This window comes from Saccostrea cucullata, unplaced genomic scaffold (genome assembly GCF_032062105.1).
Source record: "Saccostrea cucullata isolate Sc308-1 unplaced genomic scaffold, CSIRO_AGI_Scuc_v1 ctg6370, whole genome shotgun sequence".
In the NCBI taxonomy this organism is placed as follows: domain Eukaryota; kingdom Metazoa; phylum Mollusca; class Bivalvia; order Ostreida; family Ostreidae; genus Saccostrea; species Saccostrea cuccullata.
Window position 1 is genome coordinate 12,763 of NW_026928908.1, and position 20,626 is coordinate 33,388.

At 32.2% G+C, this 20,626-nt stretch overlaps 1 protein-coding gene across 1 annotated transcript; it reads right to left on the bottom strand.

Moving 5' to 3' along the window:
- Window positions 1–18,023: 18,023 nt before the first annotated feature.
- On the bottom strand, window positions 18,024–19,417 carry LOC134279159 (tripartite motif-containing protein 66-like). Its single transcript, XM_062761517.1, has 2 exons — window positions 18,933–19,417; window positions 18,024–18,723 (listed from the first exon to the last, which is right to left on the bottom strand). The coding sequence occupies exons 1-2, from the start codon at window positions 19,415–19,417 to the stop codon at window positions 18,024–18,026; spliced, it is 1,185 nt and encodes a 394-aa protein (XP_062617501.1).
- Window positions 19,418–20,626: the final 1,209 nt, after the last annotated feature.

A 20,626-nucleotide genomic window follows, 5' to 3' on the forward strand; every position in this document is an offset into this window, starting at 1 on the left:
TTTGGGTTGTTAACGTTAGGAGTAGAAGTTCTGTGTTTGTATGAAACAACATTGTGTATTAGGGATGAATCAGAGAGATGCTCCCCTACACAGGCCTTACATAAGTTAATCTGACAAAGTTCACAATGACTCTGTAATGCAGCTCTATGACACAGATCACAAAGGAGGAGTACTTGAGCTCTGTCCAGGGGATACATTAAAAGGGTTTTGATCAAATGATTAGTTGACCCTGTAATTAAAAGAAAAAAAGAGTCTTAAATCACATGATTTAAGTATCATTTTAAGTAGTAAGGGGTTAGAGTTCTGTGTTTGTATGGTTCTGGATGAATCAGAAAGCTAGATGTTTTTCAACAAAGACTATAAAGAATTGACATGGCAAACTTCACAATGACTCCGTAAAAGAGCTTTTTGGCACATGTCAAAGAGAAGGAGTATATACCTAAGCTCTGTCTTTGGGGTCCATAACGGGGTTTTGTGAAATAAAATTAGATTACCCTGTATAAATTAAACGGAGACATGGGTCATTGACTACAGAAATTTTATACAATTTAAAACAAATATAAAGGTGTTTTTTTTGTTTGTGAAATAAGCCAAACATGGTTTAGAAAGAACAGAAAGGATGTTTTTGTAATAACATTACAGTCAAAACAATTTCTGTAATCAGTATGATCTAATTAAAGGGGCCCTGTCATGAATTTCAGTTAATTTCTTTTAATGCCAGACTTGAGATCATTAATGGCATCTGATAATAAGGTCCTATAATACTTTAAATCGTAAATAAATCTTGTCTCACCTCTAACTCCAACATACATGTAATTGCCCTGATTCTCCCGTATACTACTATTTGCTTCCTTGTTTCATTCTAAATGTTTCTCTGTTACTAGGTCTAGTGATTTAAGTAGCTGATATATCTATATCAGCCAGCGTAGAGACGTTTAAAAAAGATCAAAATTAAGGAATGTGATTTACTGTAATAACATGTATGACGGGGTATCAAAAAGTTTGCGAACTAATTGAATAACTTCCATAATAGAAATGATATAGGGTCTCAATGTTGAAAACATTTTAAAAGTAGACCTCTCCAATTTTAACGCACATCGACAACTGTTCTGCCCATGCGCGAATAAATGGATCCAGGCGGTCACGTGGCACGCTCTGTAGCGTTCCGCTTATAAGCTAAAAGATTTTTCCGACTCTCATATTTCTTACCATGCAAGATTTTAATAACAAAAAACAATCCATTTGTCTGAAACGGCAAAATCTGGGCAACGGTAAAGGTGGATAATGATATCCTTTTCAGAATGAGCATATTTGACCACCAAAGCCCGATTCCTCTGTCTTGGGAGCATCATTTATTCAATGTGGATAAAGAATGGCTGTCTCTTTTTTATCATATGGATACCTCTTTTTTTTATCATATCTGATACGTTTACAGTCCAAAGTAAACGATATTTAATGGGCTAAATAAATATATTATTGTTAAGATTTTCACCTGTTTTTCGTTTAAGGCGATCTTTTCTATCAAATTGCTTAACGAAGGAAACATCTTGTCCTCATCTTGATTTCACTGGGCAACAGCACAGACATAAGTTTTACACAAACATAATTTTAGACATCTCCATTCAATCACTAAAACAATCCAATTAATTGGCACATGTATATGAATCTATGTGTGCCAAATTTCATTCTGATTTGAAATGTGGTTTTGTAAATATACATGTAAAGATAGTTCGCTAACTATTTTTTATCATCCCTCGTACATGGTTATTGATCCCAAGCAAACGAACTTCAGAGTCACTCTGTCTATTTCTCCATCCCTGAGAAAAATCTTTGAAGTATTATTTCTTTAAATACATGTATTTGTAGAAGAAATACATATAATTTTATATAAACTTGCACACCAGTCCCGGTATTTTCAGATCATTTTTAACGAAGGATGACCACACTTGAAGGATATGCAAAAAACGGAGAAAAATCAAACTAAACTAGGAGACTTATTGTTCACAGAACAATAAGAGGTCTTTCCACCTTTTTAAATTTCTTATAGCTTTATATATCACTCTCTAATTTAATTTTAAGGGGGATGGCTTACAAAAGGAAATGAAAATTTAAAAAAAAAATTTTGAAATGACCATGACCTTTGACCTTGATCAGATCTTCAAGGTCAAAGGTCATGGGTCACAATGCAAGTGACCCCATGCTTCTACGACTTTTAGTTCTATAGTTATAAGTTTAAATATTAAGGGCAAAGAAGTTAAAGGGCAATAACTCATATAAGGGGTCATTAAATCCTTTAGTACTTATACAATGAAGGTGTGCCCTAAGACCCTTAAGACATTAGTGAAGGTTTCATGCCTCTACGATCTACGGTTTTGAAGTAGTAGTGATAACAATGTTTTTTGCATAAGGGGCTAAAACTTTTGATAGGGTCAATCTTGGGGAACAAGAATGAAATCTTTGAAATAATTTTAAGAGTACATATTAATGATGTAAAGAATGATTGCATATGTTAAAAGACAAAAGAGATATAAAAAGAGCTTAATTTCTTATTTTTGAAATGACCTTAACCTTTGACCTTGACAAAATATTCAAGGTCAAAGGTCAAGGGTCACAATGCAATTGACCAGATGCTTCTACCATTTATAGTTTTCAAGATATAAGGTTTAATATTAAGTATAAAGAAGTTAAAGGGCAATAACTCATATAAGGGGTCATCAGATTCTTTTGCACTTATAAGTGAAGTTAGGACTAAAGACCCTTAAGACATTAGTGAAGGTTTGGTGTCTCTAGGGTCTACGGTTTCGGAGGAGTAGCGATAACAAGGTTTTTCGCACAAGGGGCAATAACTTTTAAAAGGTTTAATCTTAGGGGACAAGAATGAAATCTTTGAAATAGGTTTAAGAGTACATATTAATGATGCATAGACATTAAGTATATGTTGAAAGACAAAAGAGTTACAAAAAGAGCTAATTTTCTCATTTTTGGAATGACCTTGACCTTTGACCTTTATATGAATTTTAAGGTCAAAAGTCAATGAATCTTATGCAGTTGGTCTAATGTCTCTATGACTTCTTGTTTTGAAAATTTTTAATTATTTGTAAAATTCAAAATCTTCCAGGGGCAATAACTCATTGATGGGGTCAACGAATGCTTTCGCAATGAATCAATGAAGTGTCTACTAAATTAGTCGAAGACATTAGTGAAGGTTTCATTTCTCTACGGTTTATGGTTTTGGGAGTAGCGATAACAAGCTTTTTTGCGAAAGGGGTAATAACTCCGAAAGGGGTCATAGTTCATACACGCAGGGTCAACTGCGAAAATCTTTTACGGAGTACATCCATATGAACTTAAAATCTTTTCGATAAATCTTGAAACTCAAAATCACACGGCGGAAAAATAATAAAAAACTAGGAGACTTATTGTTCAAAGAACAATAAGAGGTCTTTCCAGCTTTTTAAGTGTTTCCGTGTCATTTGGGTTGAAAAAAAAAAGAAGAAAAACACAAAAAGAAAAAAAAAATTGAAAAAAAAAAATCATGATGTGCTCCAGCAGGATTCGATCCCTTGACCCTCTGATTAGCAGGCGAGCGCTCTAACCACTACCCCACGAGTTCTGTTGAAATTATCTTGTATTATAGTCGAGTTAAAGTTACCGGAATTTCCTTGATTCATTGACTAGTCAAAGAGATCCAGTTAATAAACTTCTGACAAGCTCCTGGTTGTATATGTGAGTTGGAATGAGATTGTTTTCGAGTTAATATGTAAGGGATATTGTCTGATTACAATTATGATATTGCTATTAACGGGGATACATGCATTTGAGGTTGCGTAGCAATTTATGTATTTGAAAAAGGCCGCGTTCGTTTTGACAGATATGGTAAACTCATAGGTATGATTTGATAATCATTTCTATTTGAATTGAATTCATAGTTACCAGCATAAATTAAACTTGAAACATGCATCTCAGGGAAAAAAAAAACCGTGTCATTCAGAGCGTGGAAATTTATTTGACAGGAAAAATCGCTATTTTCGAGATTCATTTCATTAATATTAAATCTAAATAAAATTGAAATAAATTCCACATACTAAAGAAAGCAAGAATATTTAGTATCGAAATATCGTATTGGAGCAGGAGAATCGAGTGATATTAACAACAATCGAAGAAATGACCAATACAAGCTTAAATTATTTTTTATACTCAGAAACAATTAAATTTTAGACAGAAAAAAATGCAGATTTCGCCGATATTCACTAGAATTTAATTGTATTTAAGAGACTCACCGTAAAACTCTCAGGGCACTTTCTTTGAGGTGTCTTCTACATGCTAAACTGAATTTTATCTTGATCTTTTATGTCCTTTGAGTTGTAGAAAAATTTTCTATGCCGCTATTGATTTTTTTTTTTTTAGAGAAATCAGGGGGGGGGGGGGGTATTATATAAGTGTTTGTTGACGTGAGAATTATAAATACCTCCACATACTTAAGCTTGAATGTGACCTTTGGGTCAAAGGTCAAGGTCATTTATCAAGGTAAAAGGTCAAGGTCAAAAAAACAAAAAAACAACACTTTTATAAACTTGAGTTTTACACTTGAAGCTGAATCTAGGTAAAGAAAATAAATATATCTTTTTAAACTTTTGAGAAAAGGTCAAGGTCAAGGTCAAAGGTCAAGGTCAAATATCAAGGTCAATGTCATTTTAACCAAAAGACCATAAATAAGCAATTTTGATACTTTCCCAATGACCTTGACCTTTGACCTTGACCTTATATTCAAGGTCAAAGGTCCGAAGATCTCATGCAGTTGGGCCCATGTCTTTACGACTTGTCGTTAAGAAGTTTTTAGTTCTTTGTAAACATCATAAACTGCCAGGGGCAATAACTACTTTAAATGTTTACGAATTCTTTCGCATCAATAGAATGAGAAGTGAACTTAATTAGTCGCAGACATTGTTGAAGGTTTTATACCTCTACGGTTTATGGTTTCGGAGGAGTAGCGATAACAAGGGTTTACAATGAAAGGGGCACTAACTTTTAGAGGGTTCAATCTTAAGGGACAAGCATGGAATCTCTGAAATGGTTTTAAGTGTACATACTAAAAATGCAAAGAAGTTTAGAATTTGGTTAAGAACAAAAGAGCTATAAAAAATGCTTAATTTTACATATTTTGAATGACCTTGACCTTTGACCTTGACCTAAATTTTAAGGTCAAAGGTCAAGAAATCTTTTGCAGTTGGCCCCATGTCTCTACGCTTTGTCGTTTTAGAAAAATCTTGATATTCGTAAACATCGCAAACATTCAGGGGCAATAATTCATTATAGGAGTTTTCGAATCCTTTCGCAATGTTTGATTGAGGAGTCTACTAAATCAGTCGTAGACATTAATAAAGGTTAGGAATCTCTGCGGTTTACGGTTTCGGAGGAGTAGCGATAAAAAGCTTTTATTGCCAAAGGGGTCATAACTCCGATAGCTGTCGAAGTTCATATACGCAGGGTCAACTGCGAAAATCTTTTACGAAGTACATTCTTATCGACTAAAAGTCTTTTCGATAAATCTTGAAACTCAAAATCACACGGCGGAAAAATAATAAAAAACTAGGAGAATTGTTCAAAGAACAAACAGAAGGTCTTTCCAGCTTTTTAAGTGTTTCCGTGTCATTTGGGTTAATAAAAAAAAGAAGAAAAACGCCAATTAAAAAAAAAAAAAAAAAAAATTAAAAAGTGCTGCCAGCAGGATTCGAACTGTGGACTCTCAGATTGCAAGGCGAACGCTCTATGCACTACGCCACAGGCTCCGATGAATTTGGTTTCCGTAAACTAACAGTGTAGAAAAAAAGAAGAAATGAAAACACGTGGATTTAAATAAAAATAGAAACGCATGAAGTTTTAAATAGTACAGAAACACGTGTATTTATTTGTTTGTGATGGAACATAGGGAGGAATAATGAATAGTTCTAAGAAAAACGATTGGTGGATATTGAAAATGGAGATTTCCTGTAAAAAAAAAACATTCGAGTTTGTTTATAGTTTGAATAGATTGAGTTAATCATACAGAGCTTAAGATACATTCGAACTTCCGTGTCGGCACTGTGTTTACAATTTGTGAAAATATAGGCGCGTTTGTTTTGACAGATATGGTGAACTCATAGGTTAGATTAAATAATCATCTCTATTTGGATTGAATTAATAGTTATGAGCATAAATTAAACTTGAAACATGCATTTCATGAAGAAAACGGTGTCAGCGAGAGCGTGGAAATTTATTTGATAGGAAAAATCCCTATTTTCGAGATTCATCCGATTAATATTAAATCTAAATAAATTTCAAATAAATTCCACATTCTAAAGAGAGCAAGAATACTTGGTATTAAAATGTCGTATTAGAGCAGGAGAATCAAATGCTATTAACAAAAACTGAAGAAATAGCCAAGGCAAGCTTTAATTAATTTTTATGCTCATCAGCACTTAAATTTTAGACAGAAAAAAAAATGTAGTTTTCGCCGATATTGAATAGAATTTCATTATACTTAAGAGACTCACCGTAAAACTCTCAGGACACTTTCTTTGAAGTGTCTTCTACATTTTAATCTGAATTTCATGTCGATGTGTGATCTCCTTTAAGCTGTACAAAATTTGTTTACGTCACTATTGATTTTTTTTTTTTTGAGAAAGAAGGGGGGGGGGGGGGGGGGATATAAGCATTTGTTTAAGAGAGAGTTGTAAATACCTCCAAGACCTTAAGCTTGATTGTGACCTTTGGGTCAATGGGGTCAAAGGTCAAGGTCATTCATCAAGGTCAAAGGTCAAGGTCAACAAAAAAAAAAAAAACCCCACTTACAGACTTGAGTTTTACACTTGAAGCTGAATCTAGGTAAAGGTTATGAATACATGTATACCTTTTTAACTTTTGAGAAAAGGTCAAGGTCTAAGGTCAAGGTCAAATATCAAGGTCAAAGGTCAAGGTCATTTTATTAAAAACCCGTAAATAAGCAATTTTGATACTTCCCAATGACCTTGACCTTTGACCTTGACCTAATCTTCAAGGTCAAAGGTCAAAAGATCTGATGCAGTTGGACCCATGTCTTTACGACTTGTCGTTAAGAAGTTTTTACTTCTTCGTAAACATCATAAACTTGCAGGGGCAATAACTACTTAAAACGGTTTACGAATTCTTTCGCACTAATAGAATGAGAAGTGTACTAAATTAGTCGCAGACATTGTTGAAGGTTTTGTACCTCTACGGTTTACGGTTTCGGAGGAGTAGCGATAACAAGGGTTTACACTGAAAGGGGCACTAACTTTTAGAGGGTTCAGTCTTAGGGGACAAGCATGGAATCTCTGAAATGGGTTTAAGAGTACATACTAAAAATACAAAGATGTTTAGAATTTGGTTAAGAACAAAAGAGCTATAAAAAATGCTTAATTTTACATATTTTGAATGACCTTGACCTTTGACCTTGACCTAGATTTTAAGGTCAAAGGTCAACAAATCTTTTGCAGTTGGTCCCATGTCTCTACGCCTTGTCGTTTAAGAAAAGATCTTGATATTCGTAAAGTTGCAAACATTCAGGGGCAATAATTCAATATAGGAGTTTACGAATCCTTTCGCAATGTTTGATTGGAGAGTCTACTAAATCAGTCGTAAACATTAATAAAGGTTTGGAATCTCTGCGGTTTATGGTTTTGGAGGAGTAGCGATAACAAGCTTTTATTGCGAAAGGGGTCGTAACTCCGAAAGGGGTCAAAGCTCATATACGCAGGGTCAACTGCTAAAATCTTTTACGGAGTACATTCTTGTCGACTAAAAATCTTTTCGATAAATCTTGAAACTCAAAATCACACGGCGGAAAAATAATAAAAAAGAAAAAAAAAACAGAAGAAAATCAATAGGTCTTTCCAGAGAAAGCTGGAAAGACCTAACTAGGAGACTTATTGTTCACAGAACAATAAGAGGTCTTTCCACCTTCTTTAAATTTAATTTTGTTTTACATCTCTCTTTAAAATTAAATTCCATGAATAAGAAACCAAAATTATCTTAAAGGATAGAAAAAAAAAAAATTAAAAATAGAATGACCTTGACCTTTGACCTTGAAAAATATTCAAGGTCAAAGGTCAAGGGTCATAATGCAGTTAACCCAATATTTTTACCACTTATAGTTTTAAAGTTATAAGGTTTAATAGTAAGTAAAAAGACGTTAAAGGGCAATAACTCATATAAGGGGTCATCAGACCCTTTGGCACTTTTACAGTGAAGTTGTTTCTAAAGACCCTTGAAGACATTAGTGAAGGTTTGGTGTGTGTAGGGTCTACAGTTTCTGAGAAGCAGCGATAACAAGGTTTTTTGCACAAGGGGAAATAACATTTAAAGGGGTTAATGTTAGGGGACAAGAAGGAAATGTTTGAAACAGTTTTAAGAGCACATATTAATGATGCATAGACATTAAGTATATGTTGAAAGACAAAAGAGATATAAAAAGAACTAAATTTCTCATTTCTGGAATGACCTTGACCTTTGACCTTTACATGAATTTTAAGGTCAAAGGTCAATAAATCTTATGCAGTTGGTCCCATGTGTCTACAACTTGTTGTTTTAAAAAAAATTAATTATTTGTTCAATTTAAAAAGTTTCAGGGGCAATAACTCATTGAAGGGGTCACCGAATGCTTTCGCAATGAATAGATTGAAGAATCTCCTTAATTATTCGAAGACATTGGTGAAGGTTTCATACCTCTATGGTTTACGGTTTCGAAGGAGTAGCGATAACAAGCATTTCTTGCGAAAGGGGCAATAACTTCGAAAGGGGTCAAGGTTCATATACGCAGGGTGAACTGCAATAATCTTTTATGGAGGACATTTTTATGGACTATAAATCTTTTCGATAAATCTTGAAACAAAAAATCACACGGCGGAAAAATAATAAAAAAGAAGAAACAGAAGGAAATCAATAGGTCTTTCCACAGAAAGGTGGAAAGACCTAATAAGGAAAAGAAGAAACAGAAGAATATCAATAGGTCTTTCCAGAGAAAGCTGGAAAGACCTAATAAAAAAAACCAGAAGAAAATCAATAGGTCTTTCCACAGAAAGGTGGAAAGACCTAAAAAACCATTTTTCTTTCAATTGCAGGAATGTTCAACAACTAATCTAAATCTATAATGTATAATATTCAGTACATGTATATACAATGTATTTACAAAGTCCGAACTTTTCAAAGGCGGGGGTTATTTCTTCAATTTCCATATGACAATGAAAATGTGAACTTTTTGAAAATTTATTTTCAAGAAAAGGAATTTCTTTTTAAATTAAAAAGAAAATTACTTTGTATCACTTACTCATGGTCTGTATAATTATAGGACTTCCGGAATGATAAATTTCTAGGCCCTTGAACAGCATTTTGTGAGTCTCTCTCTGCCTGTGTAATTTTTCTAGTTCCGTCTGCACTGCTAGCACTTGTCTGGATAATTGAGTCGAAACAATCATGAAGTGTTTGAATCAATATTAATCTAAATATTTACAATACGACATAATCATGGTATTAATTTCAACCCAACATTTCTGAATCCACCTGAGTAATATACTGTCAACTGTCGTGCATACGTCATAGTCTTTCTGACATTTTAACTTTTTTATTTAGCTAGTTGGTAGTCTGTTACATGTATGGAGAAGGCCTTTAATGGAAGCATAATTTTTAATTCCCGTGTATCCGTCCCTCTGACGTCTTGGGTCAAACCATCAAAACTTATTCTACTTTTAAATATCTTCTTTATACTGTCTCGTAATCGTCAAACTCTCAAACTTTAGCACGACTTAAATGGGCATTTAGCCCTCTACCAAATTTTGAAAATGCATGACCTGCAACACCTTAGTTATGTAAATATTTAAAACGACAAATTAATGAAAAGCTAGATTTTATATAGCAAACAGCTGGGGCCTAAAACATCGTTATTTTTTCAATCTTTACTTATCATAACAACAAATTTAATTAGAGACAAGGTTAAAATCTCTTTGTCATTTTAATTTAAAAGATAGGTTTTCGAAAGACACTGTCAAAATGGGAATAAATATAGCGTCAGCATTTATTTATTTATTATAATTTTTATTTAAAACAGTTCAGTCATTTGCATTTATTTGATTTAGACACTAAAAAGTCATGATTCCTATATTTTTTCCTTACATTTATATGTAACTATATATATATATATGTATTTATGTTAAAGTAATTTTTTTGTATTGATTTCTTTCTCGACAGCTGTCTGTAAATTTAAATAAAGAAATCGTATACAAATACAATGAAATAAACACGCAATATACTCATCATTGCTTATTTTGTTAGCAGATGTACCATAAATGTTTCGCAGGATGTTTATTGAAATAAGCCGCTCAATCTTTGTATAAGTTTTTACTTTGAGAGGGGTAGGTGTATTTGAACAATCAACATCCAACAATGAAAATTAGACCATTGAACAATGAATATCTGGCTGATCCAGAAAACAATAATCAATGGATCATATATACAGTTTTTTTGAGTGTAACCACAGATTCAAATGTATGTATTATTTAAATTACCAATGTCTTTTACTAACATGAAGATTACATGTAAAACAATTGATCTGATTGATTTCTTAATAGATACTAGGGATTTAAAAAAGAAATTGTGCATGCATTATGCAACAACCAGAGCAGACAACTTTCTAGCTTCATTATTCATCTCATTTCCAAGTAAAATTTCTTTTTTATTTGTCTCAGGAATTATAGAGTAAATTCTATCAGTAGCGAAATTAAAATTGCCTAAATGCAAGAAATATTTTTATGTGTACAGTCTCGACTTTATCCAAGTTTTTTCTTACCTGTCATCTGTAAAGCCTTTTCATCTTTTACAAAATTTGATTTTATATAAATAAGAAAATAAGTTCTTTCATGTAAATTATAATTAGTCAAGAGCCGATAAATCGCAAGTAAGAAGCATGGAAGGGGGGGGGGGGGTGCGTGGTCATGGCATAATTATTTTTAAAAATTGGTTTCATGAACGTGAAAACATTTTAGCATTGGTCAACATAGTCACAGGTTTATACTCCATATTAAATATGAGCGTGTGATTGTTTCAATCGCCGAATAAAAATTAAGAAATAAAATTTTTTAAAAAATGTTTCACCAAACCACCTTCCGTTATAGTGCCAAATTATAGTCGAGAGTTCAGCAGTAATATTTTTATAACTTATTTTTCAGTTTTTTTCCCTTTTTAATCGTACTGTAGATCATTTATTTTGATTTGATTGCATAGATAAATGTATTTAAGTTTTAGTTTTTACATCTACCAACTTCGTTGAATTAAATGTTGCGTAAATCTAAAGCATTCATCATTGATTCCCAATTTTATAAGAAATGTTCTGAATCATTATAAACACTTCATTAATTATTTTAACGCATATCCTGGTAATTCAATTTTAAAAAATTAGTTCTCGGTCATGTATAAAATTACTTATCAAAACGTCATCTTGCTGAGACGCCGCCCGTGTACTGTGTAAAATACATTTTGATATTAAAATATTATTTAACATTTAGTATAATGCACGCTGAAGAGAATTTAACAGAAAAAGAGAAATCATTTTTTTAGAAATATTTTTCTTTACACTTTACGCAAAGAATTTACAAACTTGTCTGGAAAACTTGTAACTATTTCACTGTGACGCAATATTATGACGTCACTGATACATCAATGGAAACGTGGATTTAACCTGAATCTTATAGCCAATTTTAATCTAAATATTATGTTTAGAGGTGAAAATGAATTATATTTTGAAAATAAATTATTTATTTTGTGTTTAATAATTTTCTTTAGTGTATCGATTCTAAATATTTCACTAGGATTCCGATCAAAATGTGTTTAGCAGATTTACCGATGCCACGGGAGATAACTCTTGCATCGCAAATTTTCATAAAAACGTCTATATATTTTGCCAGAAAACTTCTATTAAAAGTGTTTTTCCCAATGATTTTATTTGTTTAACAAAAAGATGAAATATTTCAAGATTTATTTAAGTGTGAATTATAGTCCTGTTAAAATTGTATTGGAAATTACAGTTCTTTGTTTCTGACCTACTTTCAATGGTTTATATAGGGGAAGTCAAAAACACAAAACACAAGGATATTTTACTGAATAAGCCATTTTCAAACAAATCTTCAATTACATTATTCCTTTTGGACTACATTGATATTGTTTTTCATAAAATATCAAATATTCCTCACATTCGATGTGCCGCCTATTAATACAATACTGCCTGGTTTTTCGGTGGACTGCCTCTTAATATGTCTTGAAAAAAAGGAAATAGCATTAATTCTTATTCATTCTTTTTAAAAGTTTAAATACGAAGCAAAAAGTATTCTAATTTTATGTATTATAAACTTTATTTCAAATCATAACAGAAAGAGATGCATATTTTGGGTCAAATAAACCAAATATTTAAAACACCATAACAAGAATATGTGCATAGTTTAATATTTCAAATTCAAAGAAAAATCAATATGCAAATATTTGACAATTTACCGACTAAGCCCGGAAATGATTGAAAGGTAATTTTTAAAAGACTTTCTTATATCAAGTTCCTGAACTATATATGCTTATGAAATATTATTTTCAGAATATGAGAATAATTAAACACACTTTTGTGTTAATATTAATTTGACTTACAGTGCTTGTTTTCCTTTCAATTGTCCCACAATTCGTATTTCATTAAAAAAACAAGTTATACAGGTCTGCAGATTTTTCAGAAATAAAATTATATTTTTTGTTGCATGCATCATCATTCCAATAATTTAGATGACTGCTAACCAAATGCAAACAGTGTTCATTGCCTCTATGATTATCAGGCTGTCCAGGTATCAAAGTAAAATAATATATTCTTGTGTCAGAGGTCATCCACTTCCATGTCCCTTCCATTATGATATCAGAACCTCCCAGCCAGAAACTTCCTGAAAAACCTGTATACTCGATTAAGTCGATGTAATCGAAAACAGTTAACCTACGAGATAAAAACTCCCACAAACAATGTCGCTGCAGAACTGCAGCTCTCCGAAAAAAAATATTTTATCAGACTACAATGGCTGGGACCTTGAGGAAAAAAATATATTGCCTTTATTAAATTCCTTGCAAACAAAATGTGCACTCGTTACTGGATAAATTTCTTCAAATTCTTAAATTCTCGGGTACACAAAAGCTCAATTATAAACATCCTTGGACATCCATCGCCCAAGTAAAAAATAAAGAGAATCATTTTAAATTTTTTTTCAAAAAAATAACACTTACACTGAACTGCCTCAGTTATTGTAATATTGGAGTAGAAATATGGCTAGATGTTAAGTCAAACACTAGCTTACAAAATTTAAATCTAAGTAACTTAATATTTATAAAACCTCTCAGACGTTTGGCTTCATGTCGCAGAAAGTTGTTTTCTGATGCTGATTTAACCTCGGCTAACTTTGCTCCGTACGCCTTGCAGAAAGTCTAAAAAAAATCACATGTACATATATGATATTAAGAAACTTAAATCCCCTTTATTCAGGCACTTGGTATGCACATTTGCTCCGTAAAATTTGCAATTTTTACCTCATTCTGTGGCGTGCCTCATCAATACTTGAAAATAATGGTAAGGTTTTGTTTTTCCAATATTCTATAAATGTTTGCAACTGGAAATCTGACATAGACCTAGGAGTCGTTTAATGGGGTATTGTTAAATAAAAACGACACAAAGTAGTTATTTTTAACCCTCAAAACGTTTCAGAGAGATTAGGGATGCACAGTTAAGGTACGTCACTTGTGAAATAAGTTATATCAACGTTTTTTTATTCTTTTTTTTTTAGATCAGTACTCATATAGTCTGACTCAAAATCGGATAAAATGGGGGAATGCTGAGAGTGCAATTTTAACTACCGAAGTGTACAATTATCATTTTTGCACTTAAATCATAATTCTTTGGTTTATTAATTTATAAAGCCCTCTGTAACCATGGCAATGAATATTATCTTATTTTACTTAAATTAGTTTGAGTAATATTTATCATGAATCAAGCAAATACAAATTGCGCATCTTACACTTTCATGATTGATCAGTTCATCGAAATTGCGTGGGGATTTCTGGTACAATTTAAAAAAAAAATCCAATATCATTATCTTTAGTCTTTTCTAACAATTCGAAATTATAAAACTGTGAAGAACAATTTCGTTGGTCAAATATTTTATAAATACACGCAAAATTTCCTTATTGAGTTTTCAATGTAATTGAAATTAAAATTCAAGTAAAATATTTACAAACAATCCTTAAATATATTGCTTTTAAAGAAATAATGAATTGGGTACACTTTCCATACTAATTAAAACAAAAACAAAATATTTACACAGAAAAAAAATATTGATCAAGGTCAAGAAATAGTTGTCCCCTCTAAAATCTGCATGCTCGTTGATTTTTTTTGTTGTTGACAAAATAGCTTATTGCAATTCCTTGCAATGCTGCTTCTTTTTCCTCTCAAACGGCCTTCTTTAACGCTTACACAGTAAAACTCGATTTAAACGAAGTCACCGTTCTTTGTCGATCATATCCGTAGAAGGGATTATTCTTAAAATTAATATAATTGGGGATCAAAGAAAGATTAGCAATACCTATGAAATAGCAAATATCCGTGTTTGTATTAAACGAGTTTTGCTGTATTTGGATTTGCTTCGTTTTGTACATGTTTACATTGACATTCAATTTTTTTTCTAAAAAGTTAATGAATTCAAAAATACTACCAATTCCTGAAAATAATTTGTTAATGTAGCTCTTTTATGCAAAAAGTAAGAAAATTTATTTGTTGTACGTATCATTAATTTCGAATGGCATATGGCATCGAATCAGTTCCTTCCTAAACTTAGAATAAGATTATATGATTAAATGATGTTTTCTACGCCCCTGTCAAGAATATTTCACTCATTTAGGGGGGTTACCATAAAATTATACCGGTGAAGGGTTTGAAATTTACAGATTCACTCAGAAGACGTAGAGCTTCTTTTTATCGAGAACGTTTCCTATATTATTATTCCACTAAATAAATCTTAGTCATTAGAATCTGAACTAAGGCGAACATTTTCAAGTGTGCATTTTAAGTTTAAAATTTTAGATGTAAGCGGCTACATATATGTTTAACAGCACATATATTAATAGAAGTTTAAAGCTTTACGTTATGAAAGACACAATAATATTCTTTCGCCCCATTTCCAAGGAAAAGAAACACTAGCAACTATAAATTAAGTGACAATACACTCAAATATTGTTATGAAAGTCCTATAAAATACTAAAGTGTTAATTACCATTGCATTAATCCAATTCAAAGGATAACGTGTAACAAACAGATAGCACTTGTTTGAAAATCGCATCCATTGACTTGTGCAACCTGCAGAGGTGAACCAGAACTCAACAAAACAGACAGCAAAGAAATTTTGGAAAAGTAATAATTAGAATGATTAAGGCAGACAGAAAAGTTATAATTAAAATAATAAATACAGACATAATGATAAAAAAGCCAATTATAAACTTTAAGTAAATCTGCGATTATAAGAACAAGGTACAGTTTCAATACAAATTAAGCCCTGCATTTTTCTTAAATATGAAAAAGATATAAGAAATTTAAATACATGTTTTTGAAATCATGGGAATCCCATTCAGTAAAAATGCACATATCGTTAAGTACGTTGTTCTCATATTACCTCCTAAATGCTTATTGTGAAGTCATAAACTTGTGCATTTTCCCGGTTTTTTTCTTAAAAAGTTGCGGAAGACATCAATTTTCAGTGATATTTTCTTTCAGAAAACACACTCTGCCACCGTCGCCCACAAAGATTTTGAGATATGTGATTTTTCAAAGCAGTTTACATATCCAAAAATTGAAGCAGGTGACGGTGGCAGTAACTATTTAGCCCAGAAATGAGTCATTCTGAGGCTTTTCTGCATTTAACTAGCAATGTACCAAATTAATGACTTCATATTTCCTTAACGGTCCTCCTTTATGCCATATTCTTTGTTGATTTATCATTCTCATCTACTCAACTATTGTTAAAGCAAATTTCATAACTTTTTAGTTATAATTTTTAGGGCACAATAAAGTTCAAACTGTACTTTCTTTGTCAAAAATGAAGGATATAATGCCTAACTTAAACCTAATTAACTATCTTTGAAAAGAATTGGATTTTTTTTTATCAAACGTTAAACAAAGTTATGGATTTTCCTTCTTTATCAAATGCCCTTTTGATTTCACAAAATACTTTGCACTAGGAAAGAAATAGCAATGGTATACACATTTAAGCACAGTGAAACATCAGAAAATATTTTTCAAGACGAAACAAAAGAAATACTTATAGATAATGTAAAGTAAGGAACATAACAAAAAAGTGTTGTAATTTGATTAAAAAAAACTAAATTAAACATCAAACAATAAGGCTGTACATGATAAATCTTGAACATCAAAACAATAAATTATCAAGCAAATTTGACAAATTTGTAATAAAAGTACGATCTTACCTTTACCAACAAAAAGCATTAAGAATAAAAATCTCATAATGATACAGCCCTGAATATAAACCATTGAACTCTGTAGAGTGACGTGTTTCAGATTTTATACATACTATCAATTAAAAAAACTTTCCAGATGTGTATAAATTATGAAATGAGATACCATTTTTATAGTTTCATAGGGATATGGCATGAATCTGATCACGCTATAAAATCCTAAAAGGCCGATGGACGTTATAAGTTGTGCCACATTTAATTTTGACACGAGATAGTCCAGAATTTTTACCACCATATGTAATTGTTAAATCAAAAAGTTGTTTTTTTACAGCATCACATGATGTCATGTTGAACTCACAAACACGTCTGTCTTTAAACATATGTAGAATCTCATGGGAGAATGGTCTGATTTTCAGTCCCATCAGATATCCCAAGGAAGTAAAAGTGTCAGATGGGATATTTTTCTCCAAGTGGGGTATTTCTCCCACAAATTTGTTCTAATGGGATAAATCCCAAGGATATTGACAATCACACATTTTCCCCCTTTTATCAGGGGATATATCCCTTAGATTATGAGAATGATATCCCACTCATGTCAAATCATATCAAAGAAGGAACTACATGTATGTAGCATTTATAAGCACATTTAAAAGAAGAAATACATTAAATGAGACACACTTTATTTATATAAATAAAACATTTAAATAAAACATCTCTTTTGGATTGAACCTTTGATTGCTTATTTGTTTAGGATAAGAACAACTACGGATTTGTGGAAACACTTATAAGGAGAGTATGATGACTGTTAAGTTAACCCAGGTTTCTGTTGAGTTTGCAAAAACAGTCAAACCTCGTTATCTCATGTCCAATGAGACCATGACAAATTTTTGATATATATATACAATTATTCGAGATGTATATATTATTGAAATTAAAATATAAAAAGTAATTGTAGTGGACTTAAAACACACTAAAACACAAACATTGTAATTTTAAATCTTGAATATATAGAGATAATGAGGCTCAACTTTAATTGTAAGTAGAAAAGTATTTAATGATATACAGCTTGCTCTTACTGTTAAGGTACTTATTGCACACCAGGCATAATTAGAGATATCATTTAAATTGTTGCACAATAGTAGACATAACTTTTTTCTATACAGGTCAAAGTGTACCGGTACTACATATATGATTGGCATACTACGGTTTTAAGTCTTCCTAAATTAGTACATTGTACTTACTACATTAGTCCTGATTGCTAGAGACAAACTCAGCCGTATGTAAGTATTTCATAGAAACAGTTTATGGTGTTTATTCCGCAGATTACATTTATTAATGTAACGAAGGAACTGTCCCTCCTGATCTAGGATGTGGATATAATAGCTGTTCAAATCTATTGTCAAGATCTGACTCTGGCTGTCTGTTGCAATGCCATGTGGATCAAATGTTCCCTTGGTAGTAGAGGGATGACCAGTGTATCTAAATCGGAGTATTCCTGCCTAACTAACCACTACCACTGCACTAGCTCCGCAGTCAGCCACACATATATCAAAGTTTGTGTTCTCACTGATGTATTTAAATATAGAAGATGAATACAGAGGTCTACTTTCACTATCAAACTGAATTGTTTGTTTTTGTATGAAGCCTGAGTAACGGACAACTTTTGATTGTTTATTATCATCACTTTCCATTGTAACCAGGAGGTCGCCCGAGAAGGTACTACAGACATAGTAAGGTTTCCACCCCTGTAGTGTGATCACTTCCTGTATCTGTTTATTCTTCACTATGTTTACAGTTCCCATACTAGGGTCAGTACAAACTAGATCTCCACTCCTTGTTACTGCTATGTCATGTGGTATGTTACCAGACTTTGTTTGGATTGACTTCAGTGGTTTGCCTTGTAAGTTGTAGAGTTTTATAATTTTGTCATGTCCACGTGTCCAGATTTCTTCATCACTGAGACAGGTAATACTGTATAGAACGTCATACTCAGTGTTAATGGTGGTGATGAGCTCTGGTTCATTAAGCATTGGTTTGACTGGAGGACAGGATATAGCTTCTTGTGTCTTCAGTGTGTAGCCATGTTTGTTTGTTGTGATGGACAATGCTGACAGAGAACCAAACATTCGATGGATCTGTTCTCTGTTGATTTGTTGAGGAGAGAAATTTGGTAATAAAACATTAATTTTAGGAGGTAAACTTCTGAATTCAGCATTCATGGATTTGTATGCAGAGGTAAGGGAGCATCATTGGAGTCCAATATTTTCTTCAGATCATGTATGCTGTGTTTTACTTCTGAAGTAATCTGTTTGATTTCGTTTTCCTGTTTAAGAGCAGCCAGGTGTTTTGTTTTCTTCTCATCAATTTCAAATTTTTGTTTGTTGACAATGATGTTAATTTCTCTGTGCCAGTCTTCTCCTTGTTTGGTGACAGCTGTAGTCAGTTTCTCATAGTGTTTTTCCAATTTTTCTTTTTTAGATTTTATATCTGATGCAATTTCTTCATATGTAGGTTGTATTCGTCTTTCTAGTTCTTTCAAATCCTTGTATAGAATTTCTTTAATGAAGCTTGGTTTTTGTAAGATATCTGTTAATTTATGTCCATGATGTTCATTAGAAGAGATGCAGATAGAACAGACAGGAATGTCACATTTTTCACAATAAAGTTCACAACCTTTCTGGGTGTGGCTTGGACAGTATGGGTAGTTAACGTTAGGGGAAGACGTTCTGTGTTTGTAAGGTACAACATTGTGTCTGATGGAAGAATCAGAGAGATGTTCCCCTACACAAGCCTTACATAGGTTAATCAGACAAAGTTCACAATGACTCTGTAAGGCAGCTTTTTGACACAGGTCACAAGGTAGGAGTACTGTAGCTCTGTCCAGGGGGTCCATCACTTGTGTTTTGGTAAAAGGAGCAGACGACCCTGTTTGAAGTAAAATGGAGACTTAGGTCAGAAAGCTAGAGGAATTTTATGCAAATCTAAACAATAACAATATGAAGGTTTTTTTCTTTAATTGTAAGACAAAGTCGGTTTAAGAACAACATGAAAGATATATTTTTAGTCTAAAAATATAGTGTAAGCTTTCTTTAAGTTTGAAAAAAAAATTATTTGAGGAAAAAGTTTACACTTCATAAAATTGAAAACAATTGATGTAGTCAGTATTATGTAAAGTGTCTCTCTCTCTCTCTCTCTCATGCATTTCAGCTAAATAAATGTATTATTAATGACATCATCTGAAAAGATCTTAGAGTATATCTTAATCTAAATATTTATATTGTCTCACCTCAAAATCGATCATGGCTACCCTAATAATCCTGCATATTACAATTCACTTCCTTATCTTCATTCTTATTTTACCTGTTATCAGGTTATAAATGTATGATTTAAATCATTGTACTTGAAATATCACAGACGGTAGTAAAGAAATAAAAAAAAAATACCTACAGGAATTTATTGTCCTTATTTGATTTTTTAACTCATGCAAATAAAATTAAGAATCTAACTTTCTATCTCTCAAGCTATGTGCCCATAATTTTTTGTCTGAAAAAAATTTTTGAAATATTTTTTTTTATTTTGTGGAATGAAACATATGCAGATAACAAACAGTATTCAAGATCAAATGTCAATAAAACAAGAAAAAAGTAGCAGAGCAAACACGGACCTCCGAAACATCATAGGAGTGATCAGTGGCCATGGAGATATGAGCATCCCCTGCCGACGGGTCACACTCGCCATGTGCCCCTTGACATGATCGGAAAAACGAAAAAAAAACCGTCGTCAATTCAGTGTATAAATAATGGACTAACAATTGTTATGAAAATAGAAATACTGCGTATGTATAATTGTTAACTCTACTCCTCAGAGACCAGAAAAGCTTATGCGATTGATTGTTCTCTGTCTGTCCGGTTTTTTTTTTTCAAAACAATATTCCTCCTACAGTTTTGATTTAATTTCAATATTACTTGACACACAAGTAAACTACAATAAGATACTTAATTCTATTCATCGTTTTTTTTTTATTTTTGAATGGTGTTGCCGTGGTAAATAAAGACATTTCTGTGAAATACTTTCAACATAATATTCTCCTACAATTTGTTTC

Excerpts from the sequence above, each read along its gene's own strand:
- LOC134279159 (XM_062761517.1), bottom strand. The coding sequence starts at position 19,417 with ATGGACCCCCTGGACAGAGCTACAGTACTCCTACCTTGTGACCTGTGT. Across the intron at positions 18,724-18,932 it reads ACCAAACAAGGAGAAGACTG|TTTACCTCCTAAAATTAATG; the intron begins GCACAGAGAAAT and ends TGAATTCAGAAG.